The following is a 16,790-nucleotide window of genomic DNA, read 5'->3' on the forward strand; positions in this document are numbered from 1 at the left end:
TCAACCTCTCTACTCAAGGGGTTTGGATAACTAATTGGCATTGTGGGCCACATGGAGGAGAAATGAAGCTCCCTAAGGGTGGGGTTTATATTCACAGCTCTGCCTTCCGCAGAGCTGGATTCAACACACTAAACAAACAAACAAACAAAGAACGAACTCCTGCACTTCTCTCAGAGACCACAAGAGGGTGCACAGAGCCCAGCTTCCCTATTAACAGGGCCCAACAGATGGGACCTGCAAGACATCTGGGGGGCTCAGAGAGCTGTGGGCAGGAAGGAGAGGGTAAGATGAAAGGAAGCAAGGAGACCCAAGGACAGCTTGGGTCAAGCTGCTAGGATTCCAGACTGTCTGGGACCTTTGGGGCTGACCCGCACCTAGGACTGGGACACTTGCCTCCTGGTCTCTATTGCCAGGTCCCGGTGAGTGGTGCAGAGTGGGTGATGCTGGACTCCTCCATGATGCCACAGAAGGAAACTGAAGCAGTGGCATGAACTGACACCACCCCAATCAGGTTAAAAGGAATTCAGAGGAAGTAGCATGATACAGTGAAAAAAAGACCTACTTTGCTAACTTGACCTTGATCAAGTCAATTAATCTCTCTGAGCCTCAGTTTTCCCGTTAAAAATGGGCTGCCTGATAGCTTTTTAGTACATCGTAAGAGGGCACTGCAATCTTCAAATTGCTAGTTGTGCACTAGTGGTCCATCTTTTGGACCAAGCTCAGCAGAAGTCTGGGAAATGGCTTCTGTGAAGGGTGAGCGCCTTGGCCTGAGAGGCACCATTTTGACCATTATCTTGGTCATCTTTAAGCTCAGAGATAGCTCTGTGCTCTTGCACTGCTGTCTTGGAAGAAGGCTGGGCCCAGAGCTCAGAAATGCCCCCTCAACACCACCCCCTTGCTCACCCAGCTGCTCAGCCCCAGGCACAGTCTGAGCCATGAAGGTTCCCTGCTGGCTGAGTGGTGGGGGACATGTGGTATCGGGGAGATGGGCGAAGAGCACAGAGGCGCCCCAGATGTGTGCATGACCACATCAGGAAGAGCCAGAATGCAGGCAGATGGGTGGGGAAGCTGCTGGAAGGCCCATGATCAGCCTAAGGCCAAGGGCTCATTTCCCCTTCCTTCCGATGACTGACCAGGAGTTTGGGTGACTGAAGCAGCAAGTTAATCCCCTTACCTTGCTGAGGGGCTCTGGTCCCTGAGGCCTGAAGGATAAGACAAAGAGCTCCCTTATTGGTCTGGGGCTCCTTCCCTCTCCTCTTCACCAAGACAGACTTCTCTCACCAAGCATCGGGACTGAGCCTGGCCTGGTCTGGGTTGGGGCCGTGAGGGTCCCACCTGTTCTCACCCTGGTGCCTCCCTTCGCCCTCCCTTCCTTGCAACCTCATCCAGAGTTGCCACAGCTGGAACCATTCTCTGAGCCGCCTTTCATCCCTGGTGCTCCCCCCACCCCCAGTGGCCCCTATAATTGTGGTCTCAGCTGGCGGCTGCGGGGGCTGGGGCTGGGCTGAGGGCCAGGGCCCAGGGCAGGGCCAGGGTGGGGTCTGGGGACTGCCGATAGGGGCCTGGCCATGGCAAAGGTCACTGAGACGGGGGCTCCAGTTGCAGATATGCTTTCTGGGCTTCATCTCCACATATGCCAAGGTCCTGTGCACATATGCCCTTTCTTCCCTGCACTGAGAAGTGCCCCAGGCTTGGGCACTTTTAGACCCTCATGACATCAGGCCAGAACTACGCCCCACTGCAAACAAGACTTGAGAATCATTATTTGCCTCCTGGGGTTTTCAAAGAAAGGGCCTTCTCCCTCTCTCTTACATCTCTATATTTCATGAGCCATAGAGGCGGTGGGGTGGGGTGGGGGACAAAGAGATGTTCCCTCTGCAGAGGCAGGTTAAAGAAAAAAAAACAGCTTCTCAAGCAGCTCAGCAGAATTTCCTAAATGTGGTCTTCATGAAAATCACTTGAGATACCAGCTAGAAATGCAGACCCCTAGGCCTTGCCCCTGGACAGGCTGATTCAGCTGCATGGGATCCAGAATCAGTATTCCCCACAATGGCCTACCCCAGGGGACACATATGATGCATCAAGCATGGGAAGACTAGTGTGAGCTTTACCCAGGGAGTTAAGCAGTCATGACTGCATTCCCTGTCCCACCTTGGGCCTCTTCCTAATCTTTTCTGGGCTTCAGTTTCCCCAACAGCCAATGGGCACATGTCTCCCCAGCCTGGGTTGTCCCTGTGGTGCCCTCTCCCAGCCTAGGCTCACCGCCTCCTTCCTGTGCTGAGTTTGGGCCTGCCCTATCCTTCCCCCATACTCTTCCCAAACTCTAGTCCCAAGCTGTCCTTGTCCCTGCAGCATGGCGAAGGAGAGTGGGTAGGGCAGGGGGCGGCTGGGGTCAAACAAGGCTCTGGCTGACGCAGACCGCTTCCTGCCCCCGGCTGTTTTCCTGCTGTCCAGACTGCTCCCCCCCATTGCCCCACCCCACCCCCACCCCCAGCAGCCTCAAGCCCTTAATTCCTGACAGCTGCGGAGGCTGCCGGCAGAGATGGGGGAAAGGAGGGGGGGAGGATGCCGTCAGCCTGCTGTTACTCAGGCAGCCCCCACCACCTGACAGTCTGGGGACAGGGAAGGCCCCACCCCTCTCCAATTCCCCAGGGATGGACAATTCCAGGAATGGGCCCCTTTTGTCTCAGAGCCCAGAGTTTGTACTTAAACCAGGAGAGGACAATGAGGTTGGGAGGGAGGTGTGTGTATAGAGCAGAAGACTTGTGCCCATTTTACAGAGGAGGATGCTAAGGCCGCAGTGGGAGCAGGATTCACTATCAGGGCCCAGGTTAGAACCAGAAACAGAAGCTGGAGCTTCTGTCCCCGACCCTTTAGTTTCTCAGGCCTTTGCCTGGGTCTAGTATACTCACCCCATAGTGAGATGAGCTAAGTGTTCAGCCGGGGTGGGAGGACCAGAGGAAAATCCCAGAGCGGAGTGGGCCTGAGCCAGGAGCCTGGTTTTGGGTGGCTCCCAGAGAGCCAAGTACAGGTAGCAGCACCAGGGCAAGATCCGGAGCATCTGCAGCAAGGCCCAGGCAAGCAACACTCAGTGTTGGGGCCACTGCTGCTATGCTCACGGTCAAGAGCACTGGGCTCAGTTCCAGCTCTTGGACTAATTTGCTGTGTGACCTTGAGTAAGTCATGGTCCTCTCTGAGCCTCATTATTTTCTTGTGAAATAAAAGGGGACAAAATAAGATGACCCCCAAAGCACACTTTTGGAATTAAAGGGCTCACTAATCCCGCTCCCAGGGTGTGTCACCCCTGGGAGCTCTGCTTCCAAATAAGCATTTACTGGAGTCCCAGCAATTTTACCTTCATGGGCTCACTGACTAGATGAGGTGGGCCTCGATAGCCGCATTTCACGAAGGGGCAGAGGATGGCTCAGTGAGCACAAGGCACCTGTTTAAGGTCACACAGGGAAGAAGAGCAAAACCCAGAGGCTGCCAAACCCCTTTACAGGACCCCCCACACCTGCCGCACCAGCCAAGCCTGGGAAGTCCCTCCTGAGGTGGGAGAGGCAAGCAGGGGGGCCAGCCCCTCCCCTCCAGCCCCTGCAGGTGTGTATATTGGGGAGGACTGCTCCCCGGCAGCTGTGTCTCGGCCAGACACACACACTTCGAAGTAACATACAGCTTCTTACACAAACCAGCGCGCGCCCTGGCACTGGCACCTCCACGTGCACGCGCGCGCAGACCCCCCCCCCCAACACCTCTCCTTCCCCTGCCCTCGGCACCACCGCTCCCACCCGGAGTCCTGAGCGGCCGCAGTGGCCTCAGGACCCATACACGCCTCCACCCCCCCGTCGTGACGTCACCTGGGGTAGAGCCCTGAGACACTCGGGCGGGGGGGCGGGGGGAGGAAGGGGAGGCGGCAGAGCTCCCCGAGCCGGGACAGTCACTCACTCTCTGGGCGGTGGGGCCGGGCACAGACAGCGCCGCCCCCCCACACCGCCCCCCCACACCGCCCGCCTCGCACGCCCTCGGAAGCGCAGGCTCGCGGCGCTGCTCTGGGGGGCTCCCTGGCACCCCAGCCTCTCGTCCCCAGCCCGCAGCACCTCCGGGCCCCCCCTACCCTTGAGAGGCACCAGGAGTTGTCGCAGGGGGGCCTCGGGAAATTCCCTGGACCCCTGTGCCAGGAGGTGCCCGGTGCACCCGCCCGCCCCCCCACCCCGAGGGCGGTGCCCGGGGGCGCTGCCCCATGGAGCGGGGAGGCGGGCGCCGTCTGCTCCCGGAGCCGTGACCCGAGTCGGAGCTGTGTGTCGCAGCCGCCCCGACCCCCGCGGATCATGCGCCGTCGCCCCTGGCTCGCCGGTCCCGCCGGGCTGTGAGCCCCCCACTCCTGGCCCGTGACGGCCCGCGCGCCATGGGCAGCACCCACCCTTGCCCCTGGCTGCGGCTCCGACCTCGGCCCCAGCCGCGGCCCGCGCTCTGCGCGCTCCTGTTCTTCCTACTGCTGCTGGCTGCCTCCGTGCCCAGGTGAGCCCTCACCTTATGCCCCGCCCTCCTGGAGAGCTGGGACCCCCAGCCACAGGGGCCTCTGGCGCTCCTGCTGGGGCAGGGGACCCTGGAAGGAGGGAGGGACAGTGTCGCAGGAAAGTGCTGGTACCCAATGAAAGACACTGCCCTCATAGGAGGGGGCTGAACTGGTGACAGAATCTGGGCAGTCCAGGGAGATAAGGCAGTGCCCAGGAAAGTGAAGGCTACTAGAAGAGGAGGTGTGTGTATGTGTGTGGGGGAAACAAGTGCCAACCTGGAGTCCATGCCAGGCGGGGGGAATGCACCCCCCCCCAGGAGAAAGCTCAAACTGCCTTGCTTCACATTAGAGATCACTCCCAGGCAGGGGCGGGTGGGGGGGGGAGCTGGCAGGGAGTAGATCAGGTGGGGTCACTGAGACTGCGGCTGGAAGGGTTCTCAGTGCGTGTGTGTGATTTTGTGAACCCTGCAAGTTATGTTGTAAACAGCAGTCTGTGTGTGCACATGTGTGTGAACTGAGAGCTCACGGATCAATATACATTATACGTTAACACGCGTACATGTACATGCTTGTGAGTGTCTGTGTGTCTGTGTGTGTAACTATGTCTGAAGTGTGTATGTGTGTAAGTGTTCCTGGGTCTGTGTGGCCCCCTCAATGTGTGCAGAAGTGTGTCTGTGCGAATGTGACCGTCTGAAACAGGCGTTGGGAGTAGTCTCCTGGGGAACGCTACGTATGTGAACATCTATGCTCAGCATGTACCTATGAAATACTTGTGCGCAGGCATTTTGGATGCGTGTGCATTTACACATTAGCTTGTGTGGGTGTGCATCTGGACAGGTGGTGTTGGAGGAAGCGATGATGAGAGGACCGAGGACAGGAGAATGCTCTAGGACTCTACCTACAGGCCCAACTTTTAGAAGCAGAGGTTGGAACAGAGGGATTATGGCTCTTGGGACAGAGTGTAAATTGCCAAGCGGGGCCCTCCCAGCTCTCCAAAACACTCACCCACACCCACACCCACCCCCGCTGCCTGCAGGTCTGCACCCAACGACATTCTGGGCCTCCGCCTCCCCCCGGAGCCCGTGCTCAATGCCAACACGGTGTGCCTGACATTGCCGGGCCTGAGCAGGAGGCAGATGGAAGTGTGTGTGCGCCACCCTGATGTGGCTGCCTCAGCCATCCAGGGCATCCAGATCGCCATCCACGAGTGCCAGCACCAGTTCCGGGACCAGCGCTGGAACTGCTCTAGTCTGGAGACCCGCAACAAGATCCCCTACGAGAGTCCCATCTTCAGCAGAGGTAGCTGCCCCCCTCACCCTTGCCCTTCTGCGCACCCCAAAAGCCAACCATCCTCTACCTACGCCCTCAAACTGGCAACCCCCCCTGCCCCAGATGCCCATCTACCAGCCATACTGCTCCTTTCTGGTTTTGGCCAGTCCATGGGGGCCAGACAAATGGGGCAGACATGTCTCCAGCCTGGGCTGTGCGGGCTGAGGGTAGTAGGTTCCATGCCTGAGAATTGACTCCTGGCTTATCCTGCCTTGTCACTGACACTGTCTATCTCAGGCCCAGGAAATATCCACATCTGTCACCTTCCTCAGTTGACCCTCAACCTAGTTAACAGCATTTAGGATGGAGAGTCTGGGATAAGGTGCCCAGAGTCAGCATGAAGGACTTTTGCCAAACGGTGTAGGTGAGGGAAGCCCAGGCAGGTAAATTGTGCGTTTGCAGGAGCTCTTCCCGGCAGGGTACACCACCAGCCTCTGTGTCATTCCCGCCGCCCCCGAAAACCTTCTCTGAATCAGAGGCCCTGGGTGTGTGTGCATGCCTCCTGCCCAGCAGGCCTGACAGCTCTGCCAATCCCTCTTCCCCTCACAGCCCAGAGAAGCGGCAGCCCACTCCCTGTCCTCCCTCTGGGACTTCTGGGTGACCCAGGGCCCACCCTGACAACCCCTAGAGGAGCTTGGGCTGGCGATGGCAGGAGGTGTTGTCACTCGTTTCTGTTCACACCCACCCCTGCCCTGGTATGGTAGGCCTTGACTCAGGTCTTTTGGGGAAGATGGGCGTTATCTGTTTTTCCTCTCAGCTGCTCGAGTGGGACAGTGTGGGGACCTGGCTCCTTGCGACTTGTCCAATTCTCAGTTGACAGTGGAGGAAGAGGGGTACCCCTATACCCTATGCCCTGGGGGCCCAGAGGCTTCTGGAAGAGTCAGACTCTAAGGTACTCGAATATCAGAAAGAAGTCGGCCAGCTTGGGACTTTCCCTTTTCACCAGGACCCCTCCTTGCATCCCCAGGGGCCCCCAAGTCAGGGGCCATCGCAGCCTCCCCCAGCCCAGCCCCAGGCCGCCCGCCCCGCCCCCGCGCGCCCTACCCCCTCCCTCCCCCGCGCGCCCCGGGCGCTGTTTCTACCCGGCCAAGCCCAGCCCGACGCGTGTGGCGGCATGCAGCCGCGAACTAATCCCCGCGGGCCGCGGCAGACGGCTCCCGGCCCGAACCGCGCGGCTCTCCAAGGGGCGCCCCCCTCCGCCCCTGCCCCGCGCTCCCGCCCCGCCCCATCCGCCCCGCCCGCCCCGCCGCAACCGAGCCCCGCCGGCCGGCAGACGGCGGCTGCTGGGGACCCCGGCCGGGCGCCTCGCCCCGCCCGGGCCGCCCGCGCTCGCCCACGCCACGGGACGGGCCTATGCCTCTCTCCTGCCCCGGCTGGGCCGGGCCGGAGCCCGCTGCCGCCGCGACCCCGCTCCCCCTCCGGCTTTCTAGGTGACCCGTGCGCTCCCCGACGCCCCGTGTGCCCTCCAGAGCTCGGGCCCCCGCGGTGAGGGCGCCGGAGCCCTGCTTTGGGTTCTGCTCGCGGCGAGGGGGGGGCGGTTGGACAGGCGCTGAGGTTCTCACCCCCGCCGCTTCAGGTGAGGCAAGGCAAGGCAAGCTCTTCATCCCTCTTCCCGGCCACGGTGTCCCCTCTTCCCCTCTGCGCCTCCTGTCCCCTCTAGATAGAGTGAACCCACGCGTCCTGATTACTTCGCCCGCGTGAGGCCCGTGTGGCCCGGTGGAGGACGTGGGGTCTTTGAAGCTCAGGGGTGAGCTCGGAGCGGTGGAAGCGCGCGGGGTTGGCCCGGCGCCAGGAGCTCCCGGGTTCACCTGCAGTTTAATAAGCGGGAGGTGAGCTGGGGGGACGAGTGGGGGGGGGGAGGTTAGTGGTGGAAGGGGGAGACTTGCCGGGGCTAGCCAGGGCGGGGCGGTGCCCAGCGCGGGGAAGGGGCGGGACAGCGGCTCCGGGGCTCTGGCAGGGGGGGCTGGGCTCCTTCCTTTGGCCTTGGAACACTGTCCTACCTATGTGGCTTCTGCTCCCGCATTGCGACACCCCATTTTCTACGTCTCCCTCCTCGGAGGGGACTCTGGGCTTCTAGAAGAAATTGCCACTTTCTCCCTCCACGGCCACCGTTACAACCCTTCCCCCACTCCATATCTGGGTTCACCCTTCACCCTCCTGTGGGATTATTCCCCCCCCCCCGCCCCGCCCCGCCAGTCACCTCAAGGACTAGCTAAATCTGAATTCTACGGGGCTACTCTTGGTGGCAGCCAGTCCCTGGACTGGGTCCTTCCCCCAGTCTCCCTTCTTTTCAAGTTGTGAATTGTCTCATGTGGGGTCACTTGACCCATTTCACCTAAGTGGAATACAGGGTGCTGACCCCTCTTCCAACTCAGACTGCCAGTGGGGCTCTCTTAAAGGTGCATTCTGCCATGTCCAAAATTCAGAGACTGCTGGGAGGAGGTGGTCCCTGGGGCCTTCCACCTTAATGCTGTTACTGCCATCTGATTGTTCTGGCATGTCCCCTGAAATGGGTTGGGTGAAGGGATGGGGTTCCAGTGTAGGAGGGATGGATGCTTGAACACCTGGAGCAGACAAACTTGGGAAGGCAGGGCATATGATAGGGCTTTACTCGGCCCAGGAGAGGGCATGACAGGGTGCTGGAACCTGGGTGGGTAGGGGACAGGGAGAGAGGCCTCTCTGGGGCTAGAATAAAAAAAAAAAGCTGTGGGAAGGTCCCCAACCCAGGGGCAGCTCCAACCTCAGGGCCAGGGCACTGATATCCCCAGCCTTTTGTTCTGTGGACCCAGACAATTGGTGTCTGCTGGGCAGCACATCTAGAGGGGAGCCCCTCCTGGTGAGGACTAGAGCACCCAACCATGGATGCAGGGGCAACAGAGTGGACGGGGATATGGGGCCTGGGAGAGGCCAGTGGAGGCAAGTGTAGGAGACTCAAGCAGCAGGTCCTAGGAGCGCCCACACAGGTTAGTACAGCCCTCTCCCAAGGCCCTGACCCATCTGGAATGGATGGAAAGAAGGGGCACAAGGCCCTGCAGCCCAGCCAGGCTCTCAGCCCAGTGGAAGGCCACAGTTTAAGAGTCTAGCCTCTGTTCTCCAAGGCCCTGGCTCTTTCTTCTCCCACCTCTCTTTTACGGTTATCCTTGGGGAGCCTCCAGGTTTGGGGTGAGTGGTGGCATGCAGATAGGAAGACAGAGGCTCAGGCCATCATATCCCAGGATCGCCTAAATTTCCGTTATCCTAATAGCCCCCAATAAATTAGCTAATACATATTAAGTACTTGCTGTTTGTCTGGCACTGTTTTAAAGCATTTTATCTGTACTTTAAGATCCCTAAACAATCCCCATGCAATGGGTCCTATTAGTATCCTCATTCTGCACATGAAGCAATGAGAGGTTGGGTAACTTGGAATTAGTCACACAGCTTCTAAGGGAGCTACAGAGCCAGGACTCAGATGCAGGCCAGCTGACTTTAGAGATTGCCCTCAACCCCCTGCCATACTGCCTGCCTAAGCTACCAGGCCATCATGATCTCCCACTGTGTGTCCAGAGGTGAGTGGTACAATGGAGGAGTAGTCCAAGAAATGAAACTGACATGTATACACACACGGAGACACACACCTACCTTTGTTTGTGCAAACGTGTAACCACATTCAATGTCACCCCTAAGCGTTCCCATGTGCACACAACTCACTCTCTCACTCGCTCTCTCTCTCTCTCTCTCTCAGCCCAGGCACGGGAGCATGCACAGATTATCTGCATGGAGGGGATTGTTACCAGATCTCCCCCCTTCCCTCCCTCTTGGACTCAAGTAGGCGGGGCTCAAGCTTCTCTGACCCCTCCTGGTTCCCACTGGCTCCTGAATCCTCTCTCCTCCATGCTCCCCTGCCCTCCAAACCTCCTCCCCCAGCCCCATCCTGGCCATTGGCTGCGGCCTGGAGCAGCAGCTGACTCCACTTAGATGCTGGCAGTCCCTGTCCCAGATCAAAGGCAGGACAGCTAATTGTGCGTCTTAACAAGCCCCCCCCCTCCATGCTCCAGGCAGCCCAGCTGGCCATGGCCCCACCCCTCTCCCCCACCAGCTGGCCAGATGGCACAGTGCCTGTGTCTGCCCCAGACAGTTGGGGCCAGGACCGAAACTGGGGCCCTGAATGGGAGCTGGGGGCAGACCCAGGAGGCTGGGCTTCTCTGAATCCTGGATGCTTGGAGCACAGGGTGGTCACACAAGCCCTGCCTGGCTGCCCCTACAAGTGGCCGTGACAGCTGCCAGAGGCCATGGCATGGTGTCCTTAGCTGCCTGGGGTAGGTAGGGGTGTTTTCTGTAGATTGTGAACTACATTTTTCCAGACTCCTCTGGGCCTGCCTCTGAATGTAACAAAGCCTGGAAGATGCTGAGTGGACCAGCACATCCCCCTAGACCAGCCTCTTGCTCTTTCTTGGTGGCAAGCGTAGATAGGGCCATAGAAACTGGGGCCAGAGCTACCTGGGTTTCTTACACAGGAGCATGTCTTCCCTAGAGCCAAATGTCCTTTAGCAGAAAGTTACCAGGCCTGGGAACTGAGAGAGCTGGGGCTGGGGCTGCTACATAACCCCTGTGATCTTGGGCATCTCCCTCTTGCACTGTGTGTGTGTGTGTGTGTGTGTGTGTGTGTGTGTGTGTGTGTGTGTGGAGGGGGGATAATTTCTGAGGCCTGGGCTGTTTCTGGAGGTCTGAATATTGCCATTTGTCCTAGCAGTGGGCTGATGAGCCCCCTAGCAATAGGGGAAGCGCTGAGAGTTCCACAGCTAAAAGGCAGGGAAAATGCAGGGTGCACTCCCTAGGGACTTGGGTCTGCCCTCCTTTCCCTTGGGCCCCACTTCCCATGTCAGTGTCTATTTCTCTGCAGCTCTCACCAATTCCCAACATCCTCTTAAAAGGCTTCAGCCCAATCCCCATCCCCTCCTGTCTGCTCGTAGCTGGGCTCCTTGCAGAAAAGGTCCTGAGATGCCACAAGCTGGAGAGAGAAGATAGACAGGGACGGCCTGCTTCTCAGGCTTCTGGTGGCCCATGTGATTTATTCTAAAGTGGGTCATGAGCTGCTGGGCTCTGTCCGTAATTGGGGGAAACAAAAACTAATGGCCTGAAACTGCAGCTGTAGTGAGTGGAATGAGACAATATGAAGAACTTCTCAATAGAAGCTAATGTTTGTGCGGTACTTACTATGAGTAAGGTACTCTTCGAAGTACTTGCAGTTTACTAATTAATTCAATTCTTGGGACAACAATGAAGCAGATAATAACAATCTTGTTTTACAGATGAGAAAACTGAGGCATAGAGGTCAAGTCACTTGGCCAAGGTCATGTAGCTATTAACAGTAAGTGGAAGAGCTAAGATTTGAACCCAGACAATTGGGCTCCAGAGTTCATACTTTGAACTATACACATCTTGCCTTTTTTTTGGGGGGGTGGCTAGGTAAGGATGGAGGACAGGACCCTGTAATGCAGAGGGTGAGCTTGGGGGGGGGGGCGCGCTGCAGGATTGGGCTAGGGTCTCTGTCAAGTCCTGGTTGGCTCTCTGAGGTCTATGGGAACTCCCAGAGCATGTCCTTCCAGGCTTTGACACTAGGGTGGAAGGACCCAGAGTGTTTTGCTCTGAATCTCTGGTCTCCTGCAAGCCTTCAGTCTCCTGCTAGGGTCTGGGCTTCCCCCAACAGGTGCCTATGGCACAGCTGAGTTCTCCTCCTCATGTGGAGGCTGCGATTGCTCCTGGCTTCTTCTCCCACTGCCCACACTCTCGGTTTCAGAGGCGGGTCAGAGACATGTACCAGAAAATGCCGCTAGCTGGTCCCTTCTCAGATGCAGAATAAGCCAGAAGCCTCTTGTGGGTCCAGGAGCCGGAGCCTCCTCTGGGAATAGACATCCCCCTGCCAAGGAGGCCCAGACTTATCAGGGCCTTCTCAGAGGATGGCTCAGGCTGGAAACTCAGAGGAGAAAAGTAGTGTAGACAAGTCCTGGGCCCCTGAGGGTGGTTCATCAGGGTCTTTGTGCCCGCCGAACATCTCAAGGAAGGCATCTGCCTTAGCTCACCCTTCCCACTCAACTTTCAACACTACTACAGGGCACTGAGCTGATTTCCAGAATTCCTCAAGCCACCCCTTCTGCTGACCTAGACCCAATGCTGGCTGGATGGCTGGGCGGTGCCCTTTTCTGAGCAGATTTTCTGGGATGCCTGTGGACAGGGAAGGGGAAAACTCTGCTGGCTCTTTTCTCTGCCTCTTGAACCTGGCCATCAGGGAGTGTTCTGTAGTGGGTGCCAAAGGGGGTGGCACCAGGCAGGCAACCTTGGGGCTGGGAGCTTTAGGAGGACTCCATCTCCTCTTACTTACCCTTCTGCCCATTAGCATCCTCTGAGGCCTGGAAGTCCATCACAAGTGATTTATTTTTTTAGATTAAATTTTGCCTTCTTTCTGCAGGCTTATTTTTAAATTGCAAATATCACATGAGAGGTAATAGATTAAGTCCCTGATCTTAAAAAGAATGTTTACCAGATACTTTCTGTCCAACAGGAGAGAAGTAGACACAAATTCTGAGCTTGCTAAGGGTGATGTTAATGAAACAGGGAATGAAGTGCAAAGCGAAAAGAGGGCTCTGGGGGAGACCTCCCCCACTCCACCCTGCACCCGGAACTTCGGGGGTGATTTCTGCCCTTCTTTGAGTCTGTGTCCTTGTACCAGACCTTCCCCCAACACTGGGCCTTGGTTTCTCCTTCGTATGTTAAGAAGGTTGGGCAGGGAGGGCGGAGGGATGAGACGTGGAAGCCCCCCAGAGCCTGTTCCCCGGATCTCCACCCTCAGGTTTTCGAGAGAGCGCCTTCGCCTACGCCATCGCCGCAGCCGGGGTCGTGCACGCTGTGTCCAATGCTTGCGCCCTGGGCAAACTGAGGGCATGCGGCTGCGACGCCTCCCGGCGTGGGGACGAGGAGGCCTTCCGTCGGAAGCTGCATCGCCTGCAGCTCGACGCGCTGCAGCGCGGGAAGGGCCTGAGCCACGGGGTCCCGGAACACCCGGCCCTGCCCCCTGCCAGCCCGGGCCTGCAGGACTCCTGGGAGTGGGGCGGCTGTAGCCCCGACGTGGGCTTCGGGGAGCGCTTCTCTAAGGACTTTCTGGACTCGCGGGAGCCCCACAGAGACATCCACGCACGCATGAGGCTCCACAACAACCGAGTTGGGAGGCAGGTGAGAGCCCCACCCGCCTGGGCCTGCTCCAAATCCCTCTGCCTCGGGCTCCTCCCCTCCCCCACCCCAGGCCTACCTCTCCTCTGGGGCCCACGCCATTCCCCCTAGCTCAGCAACTTTCTCATTGCCCCTGCCTAATCCAGTTGTCAAACATGCATTGGATACCTACTGTGTGCCAGGCACTGGACTGGGCCGGGGATGCAGGGATGAAACCGACCCTGTCCTGCATCAGCTCCCACTCTGCTGAGCAGCCTGCTCCTCTCACTATTCTGCAGTGAGCAGTGGAGGAGGGGCCGCGGGGCTGCAGTCAAGGCCTCAGCGGCCTTGGCCCTGCTCTGCCACTCTGTCGCCTCCTCTATAAAGCAAGAAGGTTCAACTGGATCACCCCATCCCCGAGTCCTGTGCCCCTGGCCAGCTCTAATGGTCCATGATTCTGTGCTATCTTATGCTGGGACCCTCTACCTCCTTTCCCAGACTTTTCTGTGCAGAATGAGGGTTCCTGCAAGGGCAGGTTCCTGGGGGCCACCACGGCCCTGTGCGGTGATTGCATGGTTGCCTTTCTCCTTTTTCTCCCTAACCTTGACTGTGCATACTACCTCAAAGGTCATTCATTAAAAAAAAGAAAAAGAAAAAAAGAAGAAGAAGATGAAGGAGAAGGAAGAGGAGAAGGAGAAGGAAAGGAGTAATCGCCTGCATTTACTGAGTCCTTTCTATGTGTCAGGCCCTGACTGGAGAGCCTATTTAATCCTTACAACTAGCTATGAGGGTAGTAGTATTAGCCTCAGGTTCAGATATGGAAACTGAGGTACGGGGAGATGGAGAAGCTTGCTCGAGGTGGTGTCACTGGTGAGGAAGTGGTAGAGGCCGGCTTCATAGGCGGCTTCATAGCCCGGCCGCTGAGCGCTGAGCCTGTGCTCCTTCACTCCGCAGCCTTGTCTGCACCCCCCTTTCCTGGCTGTTCAGCCCTTGTCCCTTCTCTCAGCTCTGCCCGGCCTGCCTTCAGGCCTTGTTTCTGCCTTCCCCTCGCTCTGACTGGCACCTGCTCCTCCTCATTCCCCTTTCTCCTGGCCTCTCGACCCAGGCGGGCCACCCTCTCCTTCCGCAGAGGCTCGGAGCTGATTCAGCTCTTCCTGTCCTGACTGAGAGGTGAAGTAAACTGAGGCATAGCCACCCTCCGGTCACATCCAGCTCCCACCCAGCCCTGCCCTGTTCCTGCAGCTCTTTTCCCAGGCTTCCATACTATCCCAGCCCGTAGCAACAGTGCCGCCTCCTCCTTGTTAAACTGGTTAGTTAATGACTGCTGCCTGTGGGAAGCAAATGTTCTGGAGCTGTTGGCCAGGGGGGGCCTTGGGCTGGTTCCTCCGTGGTGCTGACACCACAGGCTGCACCTACAAGCCGAGGAGTCCTTTAAGACTCAGAGGGCAGGGTCTCTCTCTCTTGTGGCCCTAACCGCCCAGATTAGAGGGCCCCAGATCATTGCTCTCCGGGTCTGAGCGTGTTCTGGGATGGAGTTGGGGAAAGGAAGGTGTGGCCAACTCCTTCTGGTGTCTCTAGTGAGGATAATGTCAAGGGATCCTTTGGGAGGAGATTCTAGAGCAGGTTGAGAGCTGGGCAGGGGGTGGGTAGGTTGTGTTCTGTAACTACCTCACTCAGAGGCTTGGGGACTTCTCGCTTTCATTGCGCAGGGGGTCTGGTTCCCTGGGACTGTTCCCATTCCGTATTCAGGTAGAGCCTTTGGCCCCTGTTGGTGCTCACTATTCCCTTAGAGGAACCGTGGCATTCAGCATTGGGCAGAATAAGCCCCGGCCAGTATAATGGGGAAAAGAGGAGTCTCCCTAGTTTCTGTCCCCTCCTTAGGCTCCCTGCAAAGGGCTGCAGGGCCCAGAGGAGGAAAGGGGCTTTCTCAGACTCCCCACAGCAGCCCCCACTCACGCCTGGATCCAGGCCAGAGGCTTTGGGGATGGGATATAGTGGGGCCAGCACCCCCCTCCTCCTGGCCCCCACCTGAGGGTGGAAGGAGAGGGAATTTCCCTGAGGATCTGGGATCCCCCCTCAGGAAGCAAGAGCCCTCCAGCCCCAAGGGCCCCCTGCAGCTGCTGGGAAAGGAGAGGAGGGGAGGAAGGAGGGAATTCCCCCAGGACCTGGCCTGGTGGGAGGCGGATGGGAGAGCAGCAGAAGAGCAGGCAGAGTTCTTCTCCGGACTGCGTGGCTCAGGAGCCGCGCGCCCCCCGCCCCAGCTCTCCACCCCCAGCCCCCGCCCCGCCCCGCTTCGGGCTTGAGTTTCTGTTCGATGGGAGTCGGTTTCACAAGTCTCGGAGATTCTCGAAGGCCAGTGTCTGCGCTGGGAGGAGGGCCGCGGGGCTGGCCGCGGGCGTCACCCCTCGCCGTGCCTCCCTCTGCAGGCGGTGATGGAGAACATGCGGCGGAAATGCAAGTGCCACGGCACGTCAGGCAGCTGCCAGCTCAAGACGTGCTGGCAGGTGACGCCGGAGTTCCGCGCCGTGGGGGCGCTGCTGCGCAGCCGCTTCCACCGCGCCACGCTCATCCGGCCGCACAACCGCAACGGCGGCCAGCTGGAGCCCGGCCCCGCGGGGGCCCCCTCGCCGGCCCCGGGTGTCCCGGGGCCGCGGCGCCGCGCCAGCCCCGCCGACCTGGTCTACTTCGAGAAGTCGCCCGACTTCTGCGAGCGCGAGCCGCGCCTGGACTCGGCGGGCACCGTGGGCCGCCTGTGCAACAAGAGCAGCTCGGGCCCCGACGGCTGCGGCAGCATGTGCTGCGGCCGCGGCCACAACATCCTGCGCCAGACGCGCAGCGAGCGCTGCCACTGCCGCTTCCACTGGTGCTGCTTCGTCGTCTGCGAGGAGTGCCGCATCACCGAGTGGGTCAGCGTCTGCAAGTGAGAGCCAGGCTGCCCTCCCGGAGCCCGGCCCTCGGCCGCTTGCCAGCTTGGCCCGGCGAGCGTCGCCTAGGCTCCTGGGAGAGGAGTTGGGACCATCTGATCGCATAGGAGCCTCCCGGCTCTGAGGGTCACATCTGCAATCAGGGGACAGCCCCGTCCTGCCTGGACACCACTCCTCACTTCTGTGGCCTCCAAGGACCTATATGCCTCCCAGCTCCTTGCCCCAGGCTCAGTCAAGCTCAGCTGGGCTGGGGATTGCCCCACACCTAAGGGCGTGGGTGAGGGCGAGTGTCAGCCAGGCAGTCTCTGGGCCTGTCCCCTTTCCTGCCTTCACCTCTTCCCCTGGGAGAGAGAATGAATGGAAGCCTATGGGCAGGGGGACTATGATTAGAAAAGAAGAAATGGACATGATTGTGCTGAAGTGATTCTATAGAGGCCTCAGATGCCCTCCCCGCAGGGCCTCTGCCCCTCATCACTCATTTAACAAATATTTATTTTGCACTCTTTGTGGTCTGGCACTCTGCAGGGGACGAAGGGTGCTGGGGACACAGACGTGAATAAGAGAGTCACAGCACCTGCCCTCTTGGAGTTTACATGCTGGTTGGGGGAGATGGACAATAAATAAGAAAATACACAGACCAGGTCATCTCAGACAATGTTCTGTGCCATAAAGAAAATACAGCTCGGTGCTGGGTGTAGAGTGATTTCTGGGGAGTGGGGCCCCTTATTTTTTGTTTGCATTTAAAACACTTTTTGAGTACAGTTGATACATAATGTTACATTAGTTGCAGGTGTACAACATAGTGATTGGACAAGTCTATACATTATGGTCTGCTC

The 16,790-nt window shown here is 58.6% G+C and overlaps 1 protein-coding gene across 1 annotated transcript; it reads left to right on the top strand.

Annotated features, from left to right (window-relative positions):
- The first annotated feature begins 4,405 nt into the window (after positions 1-4,405).
- WNT10A (Wnt family member 10A) lies at positions 4,406-16,582 on the top strand. The gene is made up of 4 exons (XM_045777598.2): positions 4,406-4,518; positions 5,553-5,815; positions 12,675-13,054; positions 15,457-16,582. The coding sequence occupies exons 1-4, from the start codon at positions 4,406-4,408 to the stop codon at positions 15,952-15,954; spliced, it is 1,254 nt and encodes a 417-aa protein (XP_045633554.1). The 3' UTR covers positions 15,955-16,582.
- The last annotated feature ends 208 nt before the right edge of the window (positions 16,583-16,790 follow it).

The sequence above is a fragment of the Ursus americanus genome, chromosome 1, assembly GCF_024610735.1.
Source record: "Ursus americanus isolate L20-20 chromosome 1, mUrsAme1.1.p, whole genome shotgun sequence".
Lineage (NCBI taxonomy): Eukaryota > Metazoa > Chordata > Mammalia > Carnivora > Ursidae > Ursus > Ursus americanus.

Excerpts from the sequence above, each read along its gene's own strand:
- WNT10A (XM_045777598.2), top strand. The coding sequence starts at position 4,406 with ATGGGCAGCACCCACCCTTGCCCCTGGCTGCGGCTCCGACCTCGGCCC. Across the intron at positions 4,519-5,552 it reads CTGGCTGCCTCCGTGCCCAG|GTCTGCACCCAACGACATTC; the intron begins GTGAGCCCTCAC and ends CGCTGCCTGCAG. Across the intron at positions 13,055-15,456 it reads ACAACCGAGTTGGGAGGCAG|GCGGTGATGGAGAACATGCG; the intron begins GTGAGAGCCCCA and ends CTCCCTCTGCAG.